General features: G+C 47.5%; 1 protein-coding gene across 2 annotated transcripts in view; it reads left to right on the top strand.

Moving 5' to 3' along the window:
* nrxn3a (neurexin 3a) overlaps positions 1–15,233 on the top strand; it is a 1,687,706-nt gene that overhangs the window by 419,124 nt on the left and 1,253,349 nt on the right. For both annotated transcript variants that reach the window (XM_078562069.1, XM_078562067.1), the window contains exons 4-5: positions 1,210–1,511; positions 4,439–4,600. In XM_078562069.1, coding sequence (XP_078418195.1) covers positions 1,210–1,511; positions 4,439–4,600 — 464 coding nt within the window. The remainder of the gene's footprint in view (positions 1–1,209; positions 1,512–4,438; positions 4,601–15,233) is intronic.

The raw sequence follows: 15,233 nt of genomic DNA, 5'->3' as shown, positions 1-15,233 counted from the left end.
GAACCTGCTGCCCTTGTCTGAGACAGTGGTGGTGTTAGTTTGAGAGGTGCTGTCGGTTTACGGGCTACTTAAAGAAGATTTACTCTTTGTATAATCCATCTTGCACAAAACCACGGACAGCTCAATGCTGATAACAGATAAATACAGTAGAAAGTTGAACCAATTCCCAGCACTGTTACTCCTCACCTGGAATATCACAGATTCACTCGTGGTGGGGGTGGGGGGTGAAGAAACATGGGCTAGGATTTTTAGGATGGCCAGGTTTGCCCACAGCCATTTAACACTCCAACGAACCTTAATTGACTGGAGGTGAGACTTCCACCCCTTAGCCGAGAGGAAGTTCCACCTCCGAGCTGCTGGCCATCTGATCAGCCAATAGTGCTGTAGTCCCGGCAGCGCCAGGAACTGCAGTGGACAAGACTGGGACCACAAGCAGTCCCCAGAGTCTAGTCCCGGGAGTCCAGGACCGGTTAAGTGTGGGGGTCTCAGGGTGGGGAGGGGCAGTTAGGTCTTGGGGGGTTGTGCAGCGGACAGATGGAGGCATTGATGGAGTAGCTATGGCGGGGGAGGGGGAAATGGTTGGGAGGAGGAAGCAGCGGTCAGACCTTGTCGGCGGCATGGGGGGATGTCGCATGATGTGGAAAGGAGGCTGTTGATGGAGGCGCCTCTCTCCTCCACTGACTGCCTGAGGTCTGAGCAGGTCACTTCCGGGTCTCTTCCCTGCTCCTAAACTCTGACCAACAGCCTGAAAATTGAGGTTGAGTGGGAAATGGCTCTTCAGTGATTATTAATTGGCCACTTAAGGGCCTCGTTTGGGGCAAGGGCCAGGAGGGGGTGTGTGGCCTGGGGCTTGCCTTCCCACCTAAAATTGCGGAGAAGTCAGGGTGGGCAGGAACCTGGTAGAAAGACCATCTGAGGAATTTTAGGCCCGCCCCCTGGCCTGTCATTCTGCTCATAATTTACTGATGCCGAGGGGATTTGAAACCAAGGATATTTGCTTTGCGTTATTTCTGGTTATATATTACCAGGAGCAACTTGAGCACGGTGTATTCTATTCCTAGGCTCTATTCACATCTATTCATATTGATCCTGGTGTCACTTATTTTGCATTGTAATTGCTGCTCCGGTAATATTGTCTCTGGGTTGGTTTTCTCAAATAATTAACGTCCCTTTGACTCTTTTCCATGTTTCTTTCCCTGTTCTGCACAGCCAGGGAAGACAACTCTGCAACATTCCGAGGATCTGAGTACTTCTGCTACGACCTGTCCCAGAACCCTATCCAGAGCAGCAGCGATGAGATCACCTTGTCCTTCAAGACCTGGCAGCGGAACGGGCTGATCCTGCACACAGGGAAGTCAGCTGACTATGTAAACCTAGCACTGAAAGATGGAGCAGTTTCACTAGTCATTAACCTGGGATCTGGTGCTTTTGAGGCGTTGGTTGAACCAGTAAATGGGAAGTTCAACGACAACGCCTGGCACGATGTCAAAGTGACACGCAATCTGCGACAGGTAATAGCAGAGGCGGACGCTAACGCTGCTAAAAAAAAAAATTCAGGCAGGATGAGGAGAGATAATATGAACTGGTCATGTTCACATTTTTAAAAAAAAAATGCAAGTCGAAGCTAACAGATCTGTTTATTCCCCACCCCCAAACTTCCTCCTCCCTCGAGAGAAAAAAAAACTTTGCTAATGGTTTCTTTTGTAACCCTTCAAGCCTATTTTCTTACGTTTTATTTTTGGTTTTCTTTTTTCTTCATTCCCAATTTGGTTTGTTCGCCATCCTATCCTTGGATCTTCTGGTGGCTTTTGTTTATTCAATCTTTAGTTCCCTTCTGTTGAAGCTTTGGACCTTGCTCCCCTCTTCCAGTTACTTCGGTACCCTCTGACGCATTCCCTTATTATTTATTAATTTAGTTGATTTAACCATTTTCATTAACTTACTAAGGCTTAGTTTTTTGGGCTATAAGATTGTATGCTGGAATGTTTGTAAACTTTAGTGTTGTGTGTGGCTGGCTGCAATCCTTTTCTTTTGTCTGTATATGTGAGAGTCGTTCTTGGCTCAGAGTAGAGCACCAATTGCCCTTGCGTTGACCCACTTACTTCATTCTTTGCTTCCTTAAGCAGACATCTGTGTCAGGGGCCATGACTTTTCTTGATGGCTTTGGAAGACTGAATTCTCCTGTTAATAATAACTTCACCCTGTAAAGGTCCCAGGACTAGTGGCTCTGATATGTCTTCTGCAGGAGCGCTTCAAGAAGTCAAGCCTGTTTCTTATTACTGAATGGCAGTATTGCTGTTGAACTGTAAAGGAGAGTCAGTACTTGTGTTTCTTTACAATGGTTAAATGTAGGGTATTCTTGTCTTTTCTTACTTGAGTGTCTCTAATAATATGTTTGGACGTTGTGTTACCTTTCCAAAAATACTCGGTACAGTCAGAAAGGGGGTTGTCATGTTCTTTTAAGAACCTAGGACCTTTCTTTAATGGGAGCAATATTGATTTAAAATAGGCCTTAAAACGTTCCAAAAGAACCTCTCCCCCACTAAGATTCATATTGGGTGCACATTGAAGATGACTAAGTGACGGCACTAATAAACAAAAGTAGTTTTAGGGTCCACTTCAAGATTAAATAAAGTTTGGCTTGTGGTAACGGTAATGTTTGTGACTGGGTGTATGAAAATAAGCTTACTCTCCTTTATTTAAAAATAAACGAAGTCACAGTGTCACAGTTAATCGCAAAGAAAAGAGCTGCTGAGTACCTTTTTACTCGTTTTCTGGTCTGCTTTGGTCCTGTAGACTTTGTTTGCATCTTCTCTATATGTCGATGACACGCTTTTAAAAAAAAAACTAACACTAATCATTCATGGAATGTGTCATTTTACTAACCGTTACCTAACCAACTAATGTACTAACACCCTAATTATCATCATGTTTTATTTTAAGTAACAATCGTTCTGTTCACAATTTTTAATTTCCTTTCTTCCCCTTTTCCGCAAAGCACTCAGGCATTGGACACGCTATGGTAAACAAACTACATTGTCTGGTAGATATCATTCTTATTGTCTCTTTTTTTGGGTTTGCCGTGTGTTCCCCTCTTCCCCTCTTTTTTTTTGTTCATTGTAGACACCATTACAATGAGGAATTGGGGTTGGTATTTCACTGCTTACTTCAGTCACTTTGTTCTCTTTCTCCTTTTCCTTTTTTTTTTCTTCCCACCACGACTAGTTTGCTTTGTTTGTTTTTACCAGTTTTTTATTTTCCTTTTTTTTTCTCTTTACTCTACCAAATACTTAGTTCAGACCATTGGTAGGGCCTTTAGCTGAAAAAGCAAGCCTCTGCAACTCTTGGCAGAGGCTGTTGGCTAACTGGCAGGAGCTCAGACATCCCAAGAATGGGCTCTGGCAGTTTCTTTCTGTACATAGTGCATGGCATGACCAAATTCAAACTTCAGTGTGACCGAGAAAAGAAAAACCCAGACAATCAAACTCCATCCAACATCTTGCCTTCTAACCTATCTCCACTAACACGTCTATTGTTAACTCCCTCCTCCTCTTCCTCCTCCTCCTCTTCCCTACACACCTTCCTTTCCCCATCACATACACGCCACACCCTTCCCCCTCCCCCCTCCCCCTCCCACCCCCACCACCCCCATGTGTTTATCTGCATGCAAGTGAAAGCAATGCTGCCATAGTTTATCTTCGTGATTCATGGCTTTTCGTTTTTGCATGAGAGTGTCAAGTTTTGACACGTGCATGGTTCCTTTTGGGTTTCCTTTTGGTTTTTTTTTTGTTTTCCTTTTCATTTTTATTTTTAAGTTTTTTTCTTAAGAACGAGGTGATGCAGCTGCTCACAGTGATGAAGTTGGTGACTTTTTCATGGTTGGGCTTTGACTCATGTCATGTGCTTTCATGCTGTGGACGGTAAGAGCTCTCTCCTGATGCATGCTTGTCAGTGTTAAAATGGTAATAAAGTGGGAAAACAGTTTTAAAAAAAAAAAATCATAGATTTTTGACTGATTTTCGAATTCTCCAACTCAAGTTTTCTTTTTAAGAAATAAATTGGCACAGAAGTAGACAGTTCCATTTTCTTGCCTGGATTACTTGACACCATCGCCGCCCCCCCCATCCCCCCACTTTTATTAAAAAACAAAAAGTTTGGAACCAACCAGTGGAAATCATTTGCGGAATAGCTGAGAGATGAACCAACGAGCATGGGAAAACGAGAGGAAAGAACTTCCTCCTGCAACTACTCCACTTTATAAACACAGACCAGAAAATGGGACTTATGAGTGTTAACTCGAGAGTTAGGCTCAAAATGCAAACCTGAAATAAGCACACAAAAAATAAATAAATAAATAAATAAACACAGGCAGGCGCCAGGCAGCACAATGTGTAAAGGTCACTGTTGGCCGTTTTTCTTCATTATATCCTTTGAATAGGTCACCATTTCGGTGGATGGCATCCTCACTACCACGGGTTACACCCAAGAAGACTACACTATGCTGGGATCTGATGACTTTTTCTACGTTGGTGGAAGTCCTAGTACAGCAGATCTGCCCGGTTCCCCTGTCAGCAACAATTTCATGGGTTGCCTCAGAGAGGTAGGGTCAGTTGGTTTAATTTGTTCTCGTCTTATGGCTTTGATAACTACGTATTATATTGAATTTACAGCACAGAGACAGACTGGTGTTAATGCTCTGCATCTACTTCATCTAGTCCGAACAACATAAGTTCCTGCGCCATTCTCCCTCATGTTTCTGTGTAGCTTCTACTTAAATGCCTCAATGCTATTGGGCCCCAACTACTCCATGTGGTAACAAGTTCCACTCTCTGGGTAACGTAGTTTCAGTGAATTCTTTATTGGAATTATCGTTGCCTGTTTGATATTTATGACCCTGAGTTTGGACCCTCAGACAACAGGGAACATGTCTACATGTACTCTATCGAACCCCTTCATCGTTTTAAAGACCTAAGTCACCTTGCACATTTCTCTTTTCAGGAGAAAAGAGCGCCAGCCCATTCTGCCTGTCCTGATAGTTATAACCTCTCAGTCCTGGTATCACTCTTGTAAATCTTTATTGCACCTTCTCCATAATAGTGTATTAAATGATTGTTTGGGGGGGGGGGGGGTGCGGAGGGGGGTGTGGGTGGTTGGTGAAATAGGAGGGATGTGTGAAAGGAATAAGGGGCTAACATCATGAGGAGAGGGATGGTAGGCTGGATCATTGTGCTGCATTTTGCCACTTGCAAATGCTTGGCTCCCATACATGCCCAGAATGACTGGTGGTAATGAAACCGAAAATGCAGCAAATACTCATCAGTTCAGACAGGATCTGTGGAGAGAAACAGAGTTAATGTTACAGCTTGATGACCTTTCATCAGAACTGAAGACAGATAGAAATGTGATAGAAAAACAAAAATAGCTGGAAAAACTCAGCAGGTTTGACAGCATCTGCGGAGAGGAATACAGTTAATGTTTCGAGTCCGTATGACTCTTCATCAGAACTAAAGAAATATAGAAATAAGGTGAAATATAAGCTGTTTGAGGGGGGTGGGACAGGTAGAGCTGGATAGAGGGCCAGTGATAGGTGGAGGCAAAGAAGAGATTGCCAAAGATGTCGTAGACAAAAGGACAAAGGGGTGTTGACGGTGGTGATATTATCTAAGGAATGTGCTAATGATGACATTAAGGGTAGAAAGCAGGACAAACAAGTGGCAGATGGCCCTAGTGAGGGTGGGGTGGGGGGAAGGGATCGAAATGGGCTAAAAGGTGGAGATAAAATGATAGATTTAAAAATAGGTGGGAAAAGAAAAATATATTTAAAAAATATAAATTATGGGAAAAGGGGGATCGGAAAGGGGGTGGGGATGGAGGAGAGAGTTCATGATCTGAAGTTGTTGAACTCAATGTTAAGTCCAGAAGGCTGTAGAGTGCCTAGTCGGAAGATGAGGTGCTGTTCCTAGGTTTTGAGCAAGCGAAATGGGGGGAAGGTAGAGGAAGAACAAAAGATAAGGTGGAGGGAAGGAAAGATTAAATGACAAAAGGTTTCACGGTGCAAAAACCAAAAGGGAATGGTAATGGATGAAGTAAACAAACATATGGTATGCCCAGATGAGGTGAGAATCACCGGAAGCAAAGTAGCGGGATAAAGAAAGAAACCAGCAGCAAAAAAAAACTAAACAAAATGGAGGTAGAGATTAGGATCTAAAATTGTTGAGCTCAACGTTGAGTCCAGAAGGCTGTAGAATGCCGGGTCAAAAGACAAAGCATTGTTCCTTAAGCTTCATTGGAACACTGCAGCAGGCCAAGGACAGAGAGATCAGAGTGGGAGAATTGAAATGACCAGTGACAGGACGTTCAGGGTCATGCTTGCAGACTTCCACAAAGCAGTCACCAAGTGTGCATTTAGCCTCCCCAAAGTATAGAGGAGACCTCACCATGAGCAACGAATGCAGTACAATAAATTGAAAGGAAGTGAATTGCTTTTCCCCTTGAAAGGAATGTTTGGAACCTCGGATGATGGTAAGAAGAGAGGAGATGAAAGGGTAGGTGTTGCATCTTCTGCTCTTGCCTGGAAAGGTGCTATATGAAAGGGAGGGAGTGTTGGCAGTGACTTTTTTTTATTCATTCACGTAATGTGGGCTTCACTAGCTAGGCCCGCATTTATTGTCCATCCCTAGTTGCTCTTGAGAAGGTGCTGGTGAGCTGCCTTCTTGAGCCGCTGCAGTCCATGTGGTGTAGGTACACCCACAGTGCTGTTCGAGAGGGAATTCCAGTATTTTGACCCAGCAACAGTGAAGGAACGGCGATATATTTGCAAGTCAGGATGGTGACTGACTTGGAGGGGAACTTTCAGATGATGGTGTTGCCATGTTTCTGATGTCCTTGTCCTTCTAGATGGTAGCGATTGTGGGTTTGGAAGGTGCTGTCGAAGGAGCCTTGGTGAATTCCTGCAGTGCATCTTGTAGATGGTACACACTCCTGCTACTGTGCATCGGTGGTGGAGGGAGTGAATGTTTGTGGATGGGGTGCCAATCAAGCAGACTGCTTTGTTCTGGATGGTGGCAAGCTTCTTGAGTGTTGTGGGAGCTGCATTCATCCAGAGAAGTGGGGAGTATTCCATCACGCTCCTAACTTGTGCCTTGTAGATAGTGGACAGGCTTTGGGGAGTTAGGAGCTGAGTTACTCGTCACACGATTCCTAGTCCCTGGCCTGCTCTTGCAGCTGCAGTATTTATATGGCTAGCCCAGTTCATTTTCTGGTCAATGGTAACCCCCAGGATGTTGCTAGTAGGGGATTCAGCGATGGTAATGCCACTGATCAAGGGGCAATGGTTGGATTCTCTCTTGTTGGAGATGGTCATTGCCTGACATTTGTGTGGCGTGAATGTTATTTGCCACTTGTCAGCACAGGCCTGGATATTGTTCAGGTCTTGCTGCATTTGGACATGGACTGCTTCAGTATCTGAGGAGTCACGAATGGTGCTGAATATTGTGCAATCATCAGCGAACATCCCCATCTGTGACCTTATGATGGAAGGAAGGTCATTGGTGAAGCAGGTGAAGATGGTTGGGCCGAGGACACTACCCTGAGGAACTCCTGCAGTGATGTCCTGGAGCTGAGATGACTGACCTCCAACAACCACAACCATCTTCCTTTGTGCTAGGTATGACTCCAACCAGTGGAGAGTTTCCCCCCTGATTCCTATTGACTCCAGTTTTGCTAGGGCTCCTTGATGCCACACTCTGTCAGATGCTGCCTTGGTGTCAAAGGCAGTCACTCTCACCTCAGCTCGGGTGTTCAGCTCTTTTGTCCATGTTTGAATCAAGGCTGTAAATGAGGTCAGGAGCTGAGTGGCCCTGGCGGAACCCAAACTGGGCATCAGTGAGCAGGTTATTGCTAAGCAAGTGCTGCTTGATAGCACTGTTTATGATCCCTTCCATTCCTTTACTATAATAAAAGCAAAGAGCCATACGGACTCGAAACGTTAATTGTGTTCCTCTCCGCAGATGGTGCCAGAGCTGCTGAGTTTTTCCAGGTATTTTTATTTTTGTTTTCCATTACTTTACTGATGGTCAAGAGTAGAATGATGGGGCGATAATTGGCTGGGTTGGATTTGTCCCGCTTTTTATGTACATGACATACCAGGGCAATTTACCACCTAGCTGGGTAGATGCCAGTGTTGTAGCTGTACTGGAACAGCTTGGCTAGGGGCACGGCAAGTTCTGGAACACAATGTTTCAGTACTATTGCCAGAATATTGTCAGAACCCATAGCCTTTACAGTATCCAGTGCCTTCAGCTGTTCTTGATATCACGTGAAGTGAATTGAATTGGCTGAAGACTGGCATCTGTGATGCTGGGGACCTCCGGAGGAGGCCGAGATGGATCATCCACTCGGCACATCTGGCTGAAGATTGTAGCAAATGCTTCAGCCTTATCTTTTGCACTGATGTGCTGGGCTCCTTCATCATTGAGGATGGGGATATTTGTGGAGCCTCCTCCTCCAGTGAGTTGTTTAATTGTCCACCATCATTCACAACTGGATGAGGCAGGACTGCAGAGCTTAGATCTGATCCGTTGATTGTGGGATTGTTTAGCTCTGTCTATCACTTGATGCTTATGCTGTTTGGCACCCAAGTAGTCCTGTTTTATAGCTTCACCGGGTTGAAACCTAATTTTTAGGTATGCCTGGTGCTGCTCCTGGCATGCCCTCCTGCACCAGGGTTGATCCCCTGGCTTGATGGTAATGGTAGAGTGGGGGATATGCCGGACCAAGAGGTTACAGATTGTGTTTGAGTACAATTCTGCTGCTGCTGATGGCCCACAGCGTCTCATGGATGCCCAGTCTTGAGTTGCTAGATCTGTTTGAAATCTATCCCATTTAGCACAGTGGTAGTGCCACACAACACGATGGAGGGTATCCTCAATGTGAAGGCGGGACTTCGTCTCCACAATGGTTGTGCGGTGGTCACTCCTATCAATACTGTCATGGACAGATGCATCTGCAGCAGGCAGGTTGGTGAGGATGAGGTCAAGTATGTTTTTCCCCTCTTGTTGGTTCCCTCACCACCTGCCGCAGACCCAGTCTAGCAGAAATTAATTTAGGACTCGGCCAGCTCGGTCAGCAGTGGTGCTACCGAGTCACTCTTGGTGATGGACAGTGAAGTTCCCCCACCCAGAGTACATTCTGTGCCCTTTCCACCCTCAGTGCTTCCTCCAAGTGGTGTTCAACATGGAGAAGCACTGATTCATCAGCTGATGGAGGGCGGTACGTGGTAATCAGCAGGAGGTTTCCTTGCCCATGTTTGACCTGATGCCATGAGGCTTCATGGGGTCCAGAGTCAATGTTGAGGACTCCCAGGGCAACCCGACTGTATACCACTGTGCCGCCACCTCTGCTGTATCTGTACTGCTGGTGGGACAGGACATACCCAGGGATGGTGATGGTGGAGACTGGGACATTATCTGTAAGGTATGATTCCGTGAAGAAGACTGTGTCAGGCTGTTGCTTGACTAGTCTGTGAGACAGTTCTCCCAATTTTGGCACTAGCCCCCAGATGTTAGTAAGGAGGACTTTGCAGGGTCGACAGAGCTGTGATTGCCGTTGTCGTTTCCAGTGCCTAGTTCGACGCCAGGTGGTCCGTCCAGTTTCATTCCTTTTTTGTGACTTTGTAGCAGTTTGTTACAACTGAGTGGCTTGCAGAGGGCAGTTAAGAGTCAACTACATTGCTGTAGGTCTGGAGTCACATGTAGGTCAGGCCAGGTAAGGACGGCAGATTTCCGTCTGATCGAGGCTGAGCCTGAGGATGGGGTGCGACCTCCGATCAGACGTGGCAACCTGCTGAATATAAGCATATTACTAAGCGGAGGAAAAGAAACTAAGGAGTTGAACAGGGTGTTGCAGATTGAACGGTCTCTTCAGAATTCTGAAAGGGGAGGGGAAGGTGTCTTTGGTGATGGCATCACCCTGGAGCAGGCAGAAATAATCGGTTGAATATGAAGGCTGGTGGGCGGGAAGTTGGGAAACTCTGTCATGTTTCTGGGAAGGAGGGGTAGGGGTGAGGGCAGAAATGCTGGAAAACAGACTGGACACAGTGGAGGGGGTGGGGGGTGTAGTCGGGAGGGAGTCCTCGGCTGAGGGAAAAGGAAGACACATCGGAAGCACTGGTATGGAAGTTTGCGTCGTTTGAACAGATGGAGATGAAGAAAGGGGAAATTGGAATAGATTCCTTACGGGAAGAGGGGTGTGAGGATGTGTAGTCATGTAGCTATAGGGGTCTGTGGGCTTATAGTGAATATTAGTTGGTAGCCTATCTCCAGAAGTCCCAGAAGGAAGGGCAGGAGTCAAAGGTGGAGCAGGGAAAGGTGAGAGAAGGATGGTAATTGCAAACCTTGGCCTGGAAATGGCCGAAACTTCCTAGTCACGTCCCGAGCCCGGCATTTCCAGGTCGGGACTGAAGTCGGGTCAGGGTTCATGTATGTGCAATTCGCAGAGGCGGCTGGTCATTGACATCACCAGCTGCCTCCACTGAAGTGGGATTTTGGAAGACCACGAGTGTGGAATCTGGAATGTGCAGATTAGAACAGGCAAGAGGAGGTCTGAACTTGGTGAATTCTTATGGATAGCCAGAGTACCTCTTTGGAGAGGTAAGGTACCCCTTTTGTAGAGAGTTCCAGGACACTTTTGAAAGAGGTAAGGCATCCTTTGGGATTGCTAAAAGTGAACTTGATTACACATTTTTTACCTACAAACTCATTGGAACTGTTGAGCTGTAAAACAGCTGTCCAGGAGATATCCAGCTGTCCAGGAGATGTCCAGCTGTCCAGCAACAGTCTGGCTGTCAAGGAAATGTTAAGGAGTTGTCTAGTTATGAGACCTATCCAGGAAGCATCAAACCTCTCAAATCTGTCACAGCTGTTGAGGAAGTGTATAAGTTGTCAAGGAACTGTCCAAGGATACTAGATGAATTGGCGTGGATGGGGCAATGGCCAAAGGTGGTGAGGCATGGGTTGGCATGAGTTGGCACTATGTTGCCATGGGGGCAATGGGGTGGGTAGAGGGGCATTAAGTTGGCATAGGAGAATGGGGGCATGGGTTGGCACAGTTTGGTTGGTTTGGGCATAGGGAGTGTGTGGGAGGGGGTGAGGGGGGAATGAGGGGTGAGTTTTGGAGGGATGTTTTTGGTTTTATTATTGCTTTTTAGTTATTTCAACACCGTGCCGGAGCACCGAGGCTACCCTTGCGTCCATCCAGCCCACCCCCCATACCTGGCAGCCTGTGGATTTGCTCCAGGGTCACCCATCCCGACACCTGTGTCAGCCCGCAGCCCCCCACACCCCCCTCCCCACCCCCAGATCAAACATCCCACCTGCGAGGGCCGTTTTTAAAGGTTGGGTTTGCTGAACCAGGAACTTGCCCGTCTCTGTGTTCCCCACCCAGGGATGAAAATCTGGGCCAAAGTCAATGAAATTTTCCTGTTCAGGACAGGAGCAGAGAGTAGCACTGATACAGTCATCAATGTATCAGAAAAAGGGACAAGGGATGGAGACTGATGGTAAATTTGGCACTGGCTTTGTTGGTAAAGGTTCTGATGATATACAAGAATTTGGGATACGCTGTTCCTTCTGCAGCTTCATTTCACCATATTTACTTGGGTGCGGAAGACAGCATCATGTTGGTGCAAAAGCTAAGTGCAAAGTTGCCATTGAAACTGCTTCCCCCATCCTTGAGGGCAGTGCATTCCAAATTATAAGTACTTGTTGCACAGCTACTTGTAGAGAGGAACGATTTCATCATGAGTGGCATGAAATTCTCCAGAAAAGTACAGGAGCGATAAGGGTTTCAATGTGATTTACAGAAAGAGCTCGTTGACTCACCTATTGTGAAGGATTCTTATTATTCATTACTGGCTGACAAAGAGGACAAAGGAATAAATTATAACCTCAACAAACAAGTGTAGATCTTTGTCAAAATGTTCATTCAATGAGTTGTAGTAATGCATGATTTGAGGCACAGGTTTTGGGTATCATTTCCAATATGATACATTTCACACGCAACCTGCCGAGACAGATCAAAAAAAAAACCAAATCGCAACTGACGTGCTTGTGGTAGCAGTTTCAATCCTCCCCCATTAGAAATGGTTCATTGTCACGCCAATAAATTGAATTTAACAGAAGTATGTGACAACAAAAGTGAATTAGACTCAAAACAAACCACGTTGTATTCCATCGGTGTAAGGTGCTGATTTTTTTGTTCCCAGTCCAGAGCTTCACACACTGGGAGGGCATAATCAGAGAATCGGGTGCGCACCATTGACTCATAATTAATTGAAAACAAAAACAGAATTACCTGGAAAAACTCAGCAGGTCTGGAAGCATCGGCGGAGAAGAAAAGAGTTGACGTTTCGAGTCCTCATGACCCTTCAAGGTAAAATGGCAGCCTGGGTATTTGAAAAAGGTCCCTGCTGGTTTCTGGCATGTATTCGATCTCACTTGCTCAGGAGAGTAGGTTAAAATGGAAGACTGCAGGAAGAGAACAACATATCAGTAGGTAAGTCACCTGCGCAATTTTAATTGTTCAGCTGCCCAGTTTCCACCAGATGAACAGGGTTAAAATTGCCCCTTTTATGTGACCTAATATTCTCATTTCCCGCATCCAGCTCGGAATTTCACCTGTTTGAAGCATACATTGAAAAATTCAGACATGCACCGATGTTCTGACCAGTTCAATTAATTATGATAAAAACAAAAATCTACTGCGGATGCTGGAAATCCAAAACAAAAACAGAATTACCTGGAAAAACTCTTTGCGCAGATCACTGCTGGAGGTGTTCACAGTCCCTTACAATGTCATCATCTCAGTTTGGACCAGTCTCCCCCATGGTTCAAGCTAACAGTGCAGCCTTGCAGTGCGGGTTAGGAGAATGCCTGCACCTGAGCTGAGAGCACAGCATGCAGTCCAGTGGGCAAAGCTGTTGCCAATTGGTCGGGTGGAGTAGGGTGGAGGTGGTGGAGTTTTGGGCAGCCATGCAGCACACTAATCTCTGGCCATCCAAGTGGTGGCCAGCACTCTTGGGATGCATTAAGGGGCTTTCAGACTTAACCAAGACAGGTCCTTAGTACACATGCTAACCCACGCATCTCTCTCATTCATCCTGCAGGAGGAGTACATCAGGATCATGGAGTCTGGTGAACTAACTGTATGCCTCGTGGCTTACAGAGTGCAAAGACGACTGAGAAGAGAGTGACTGAGACGCCTGGCCACGCAGAGGGAGGGGAAGCAGCCCCTGGAAGAAGGGACAGCTGAGGTTCCCGCACACACTGCCGAAGAGTCACAGTGAACCATCGCTAAACCCAGGGTGCATAGACACCGCCTTTCATTCCTGCAGGTAACCGAGAGCCAGTGTTGTCGAAGACTGCGCATGTCTAGGGGAACTGGTCGGTCACATCTGCCAGGTACTGCAGGATTTGGTGCCACGGGCACATGGAGGGCATCCACTGCCAGTGGCCACGAAAGTGACCGCAGCGCTCGATTTCTATGACCGTGGCTCCTTTCAGGTGACCTCTGTGGGGTTTCACAAGCCTCCATCCACAAATGCGCCCATGAGGCCACGGATGCCACCTTCGCGAGGGCACACAGCTTTGTGAATTTTGCCCAGGACCAGGGCACCCAGGATGCAAGAGCGGTTGGATTCGGCAGGACCACCACCACAGGTGCAGGGTGCCATGGGCTGCACTCACGTGAGGCTCAGGTCTCCACCGCAACATGCGGTCAACTATGGCAACCGCAAGGGATTCCATTCGCTGATGTGCGACCACCACAAACCCGCATCCTGCGGGTCTGCGCATGGTTTCCAGGGGCTGAATTTTACACCAGCGGGATTTTACGGTCCCGTTGAAGTCAATGGAGTTTAGGATGGCTCGCCACATTTTACAGCCTCGTCCCCGCCGTGACAGGGCCGTAACATTCCTGCCTGGAGAGTGTGGACGACTCCTACATTCTCAGTCGGTCACAGATCCCTGAAGCCTTCCAAGGTCCACCAAAGCTGCTGGCCTGGAGGCTGCACAGAGCACAGGGAAGAGGCCCTGGACTGAGACACCTGCCTTTATCTTGTGCAAAAAGGTTTCACCTCTGACTGAGACGAACACTGCTCGTCATAACAAGAAGCCTACATCATCTTAACTTTCCTAACCCTGCCGCTACATTTTGATGCTCCCTGGCCATCCAAAGTGAAGGTGGAGGCAGCCTGCTGACTCCGACGCCCTCTCTCCGATGACCTTGGCGGGCGTCCTCTGGAGGGTTGAGGCCTGGAGGGCCCTGGCCTGCTTTCGGGGTCCTGCTGTTTGGCAGTGGCACCCTCCTCGGCCTGTGGAGCTGGAGCTGCTGAGGTCACCGGAAGAGGGGATTCAGATGGGTTGGACACTCCCAGAGTCACCTGGATGGATGGCCCTGGGGGGTACACCTGATCCTCCTCCCTATGGGTGCCCAGGGGCCCCAGGCTGACTCTTTGAGGAGAAGGGGTAGCTGGAGTGAGATCAAACTGCCCCGCACCCCTCTCGCATACACACTGTTGGAGGCCAACTATGGCGTCAGCGATGGAGTTCAGCCCGCGCAGCAGCCCAGGACCGAAGGCCAGGACCAGGATCTCCACGGCAGCCGCCATCCTAGCAGTGTTGACCTCGGTGCGTTGGCATGCCGGTGCTATGACCTCAGCCTGAAGGCGGATGGACTCCTCCATCGTGCCTTGCAATCTGAGGAGTACAGTGGACATCCCTTCCTGATGTTCCTGAACTTGCCTTTGCAGCTCCAGCAACTGTGACATGACCGAGTCCAGAGGCTCCTCATCTGACTCAGACTCAGCAGGTTTCTGGCCTCCAGCAGTCCTCTGAGTGCCGGGGACCTGGGAAGTCCCTGCCTCCACCTGCTGTGGATCGGACAGTGTGATGTGCTCACCAGATTGTGATCCTGAGGCTGCTCTACAGCTAGGTCCCACCGAGGTGTGTGTCTCTGTGCTGGTGGAGGGTGTGGGTGAGCGCTGTGATGAGACTTCAAGGAGGATGCCTCCAGATTCCTCTTCAGAGGTTTCTTCGGGGCTTGAGTGGAGGCTCTGGGTCGTGGGCTCTGTCGGCTGTTTCCCAGATGTGCCTGCGGAAGCAAGGGGAGAAAATTAGTGCATGGCAGTGGCCTGTGAAACAGGACACATCACTCACAGCATGGTGGTCTGATGGATG

The sequence above is a fragment of the Cetorhinus maximus genome, chromosome 18 (assembly GCF_964194155.1).
Source record: "Cetorhinus maximus chromosome 18, sCetMax3.hap1.1, whole genome shotgun sequence".
NCBI classification, from domain to species: domain Eukaryota; kingdom Metazoa; phylum Chordata; class Chondrichthyes; order Lamniformes; family Cetorhinidae; genus Cetorhinus; species Cetorhinus maximus.
The sequence above is the reverse complement of the archived record's forward strand: the minus strand, read 5'-3'. Positions and strand labels throughout refer to the sequence as shown.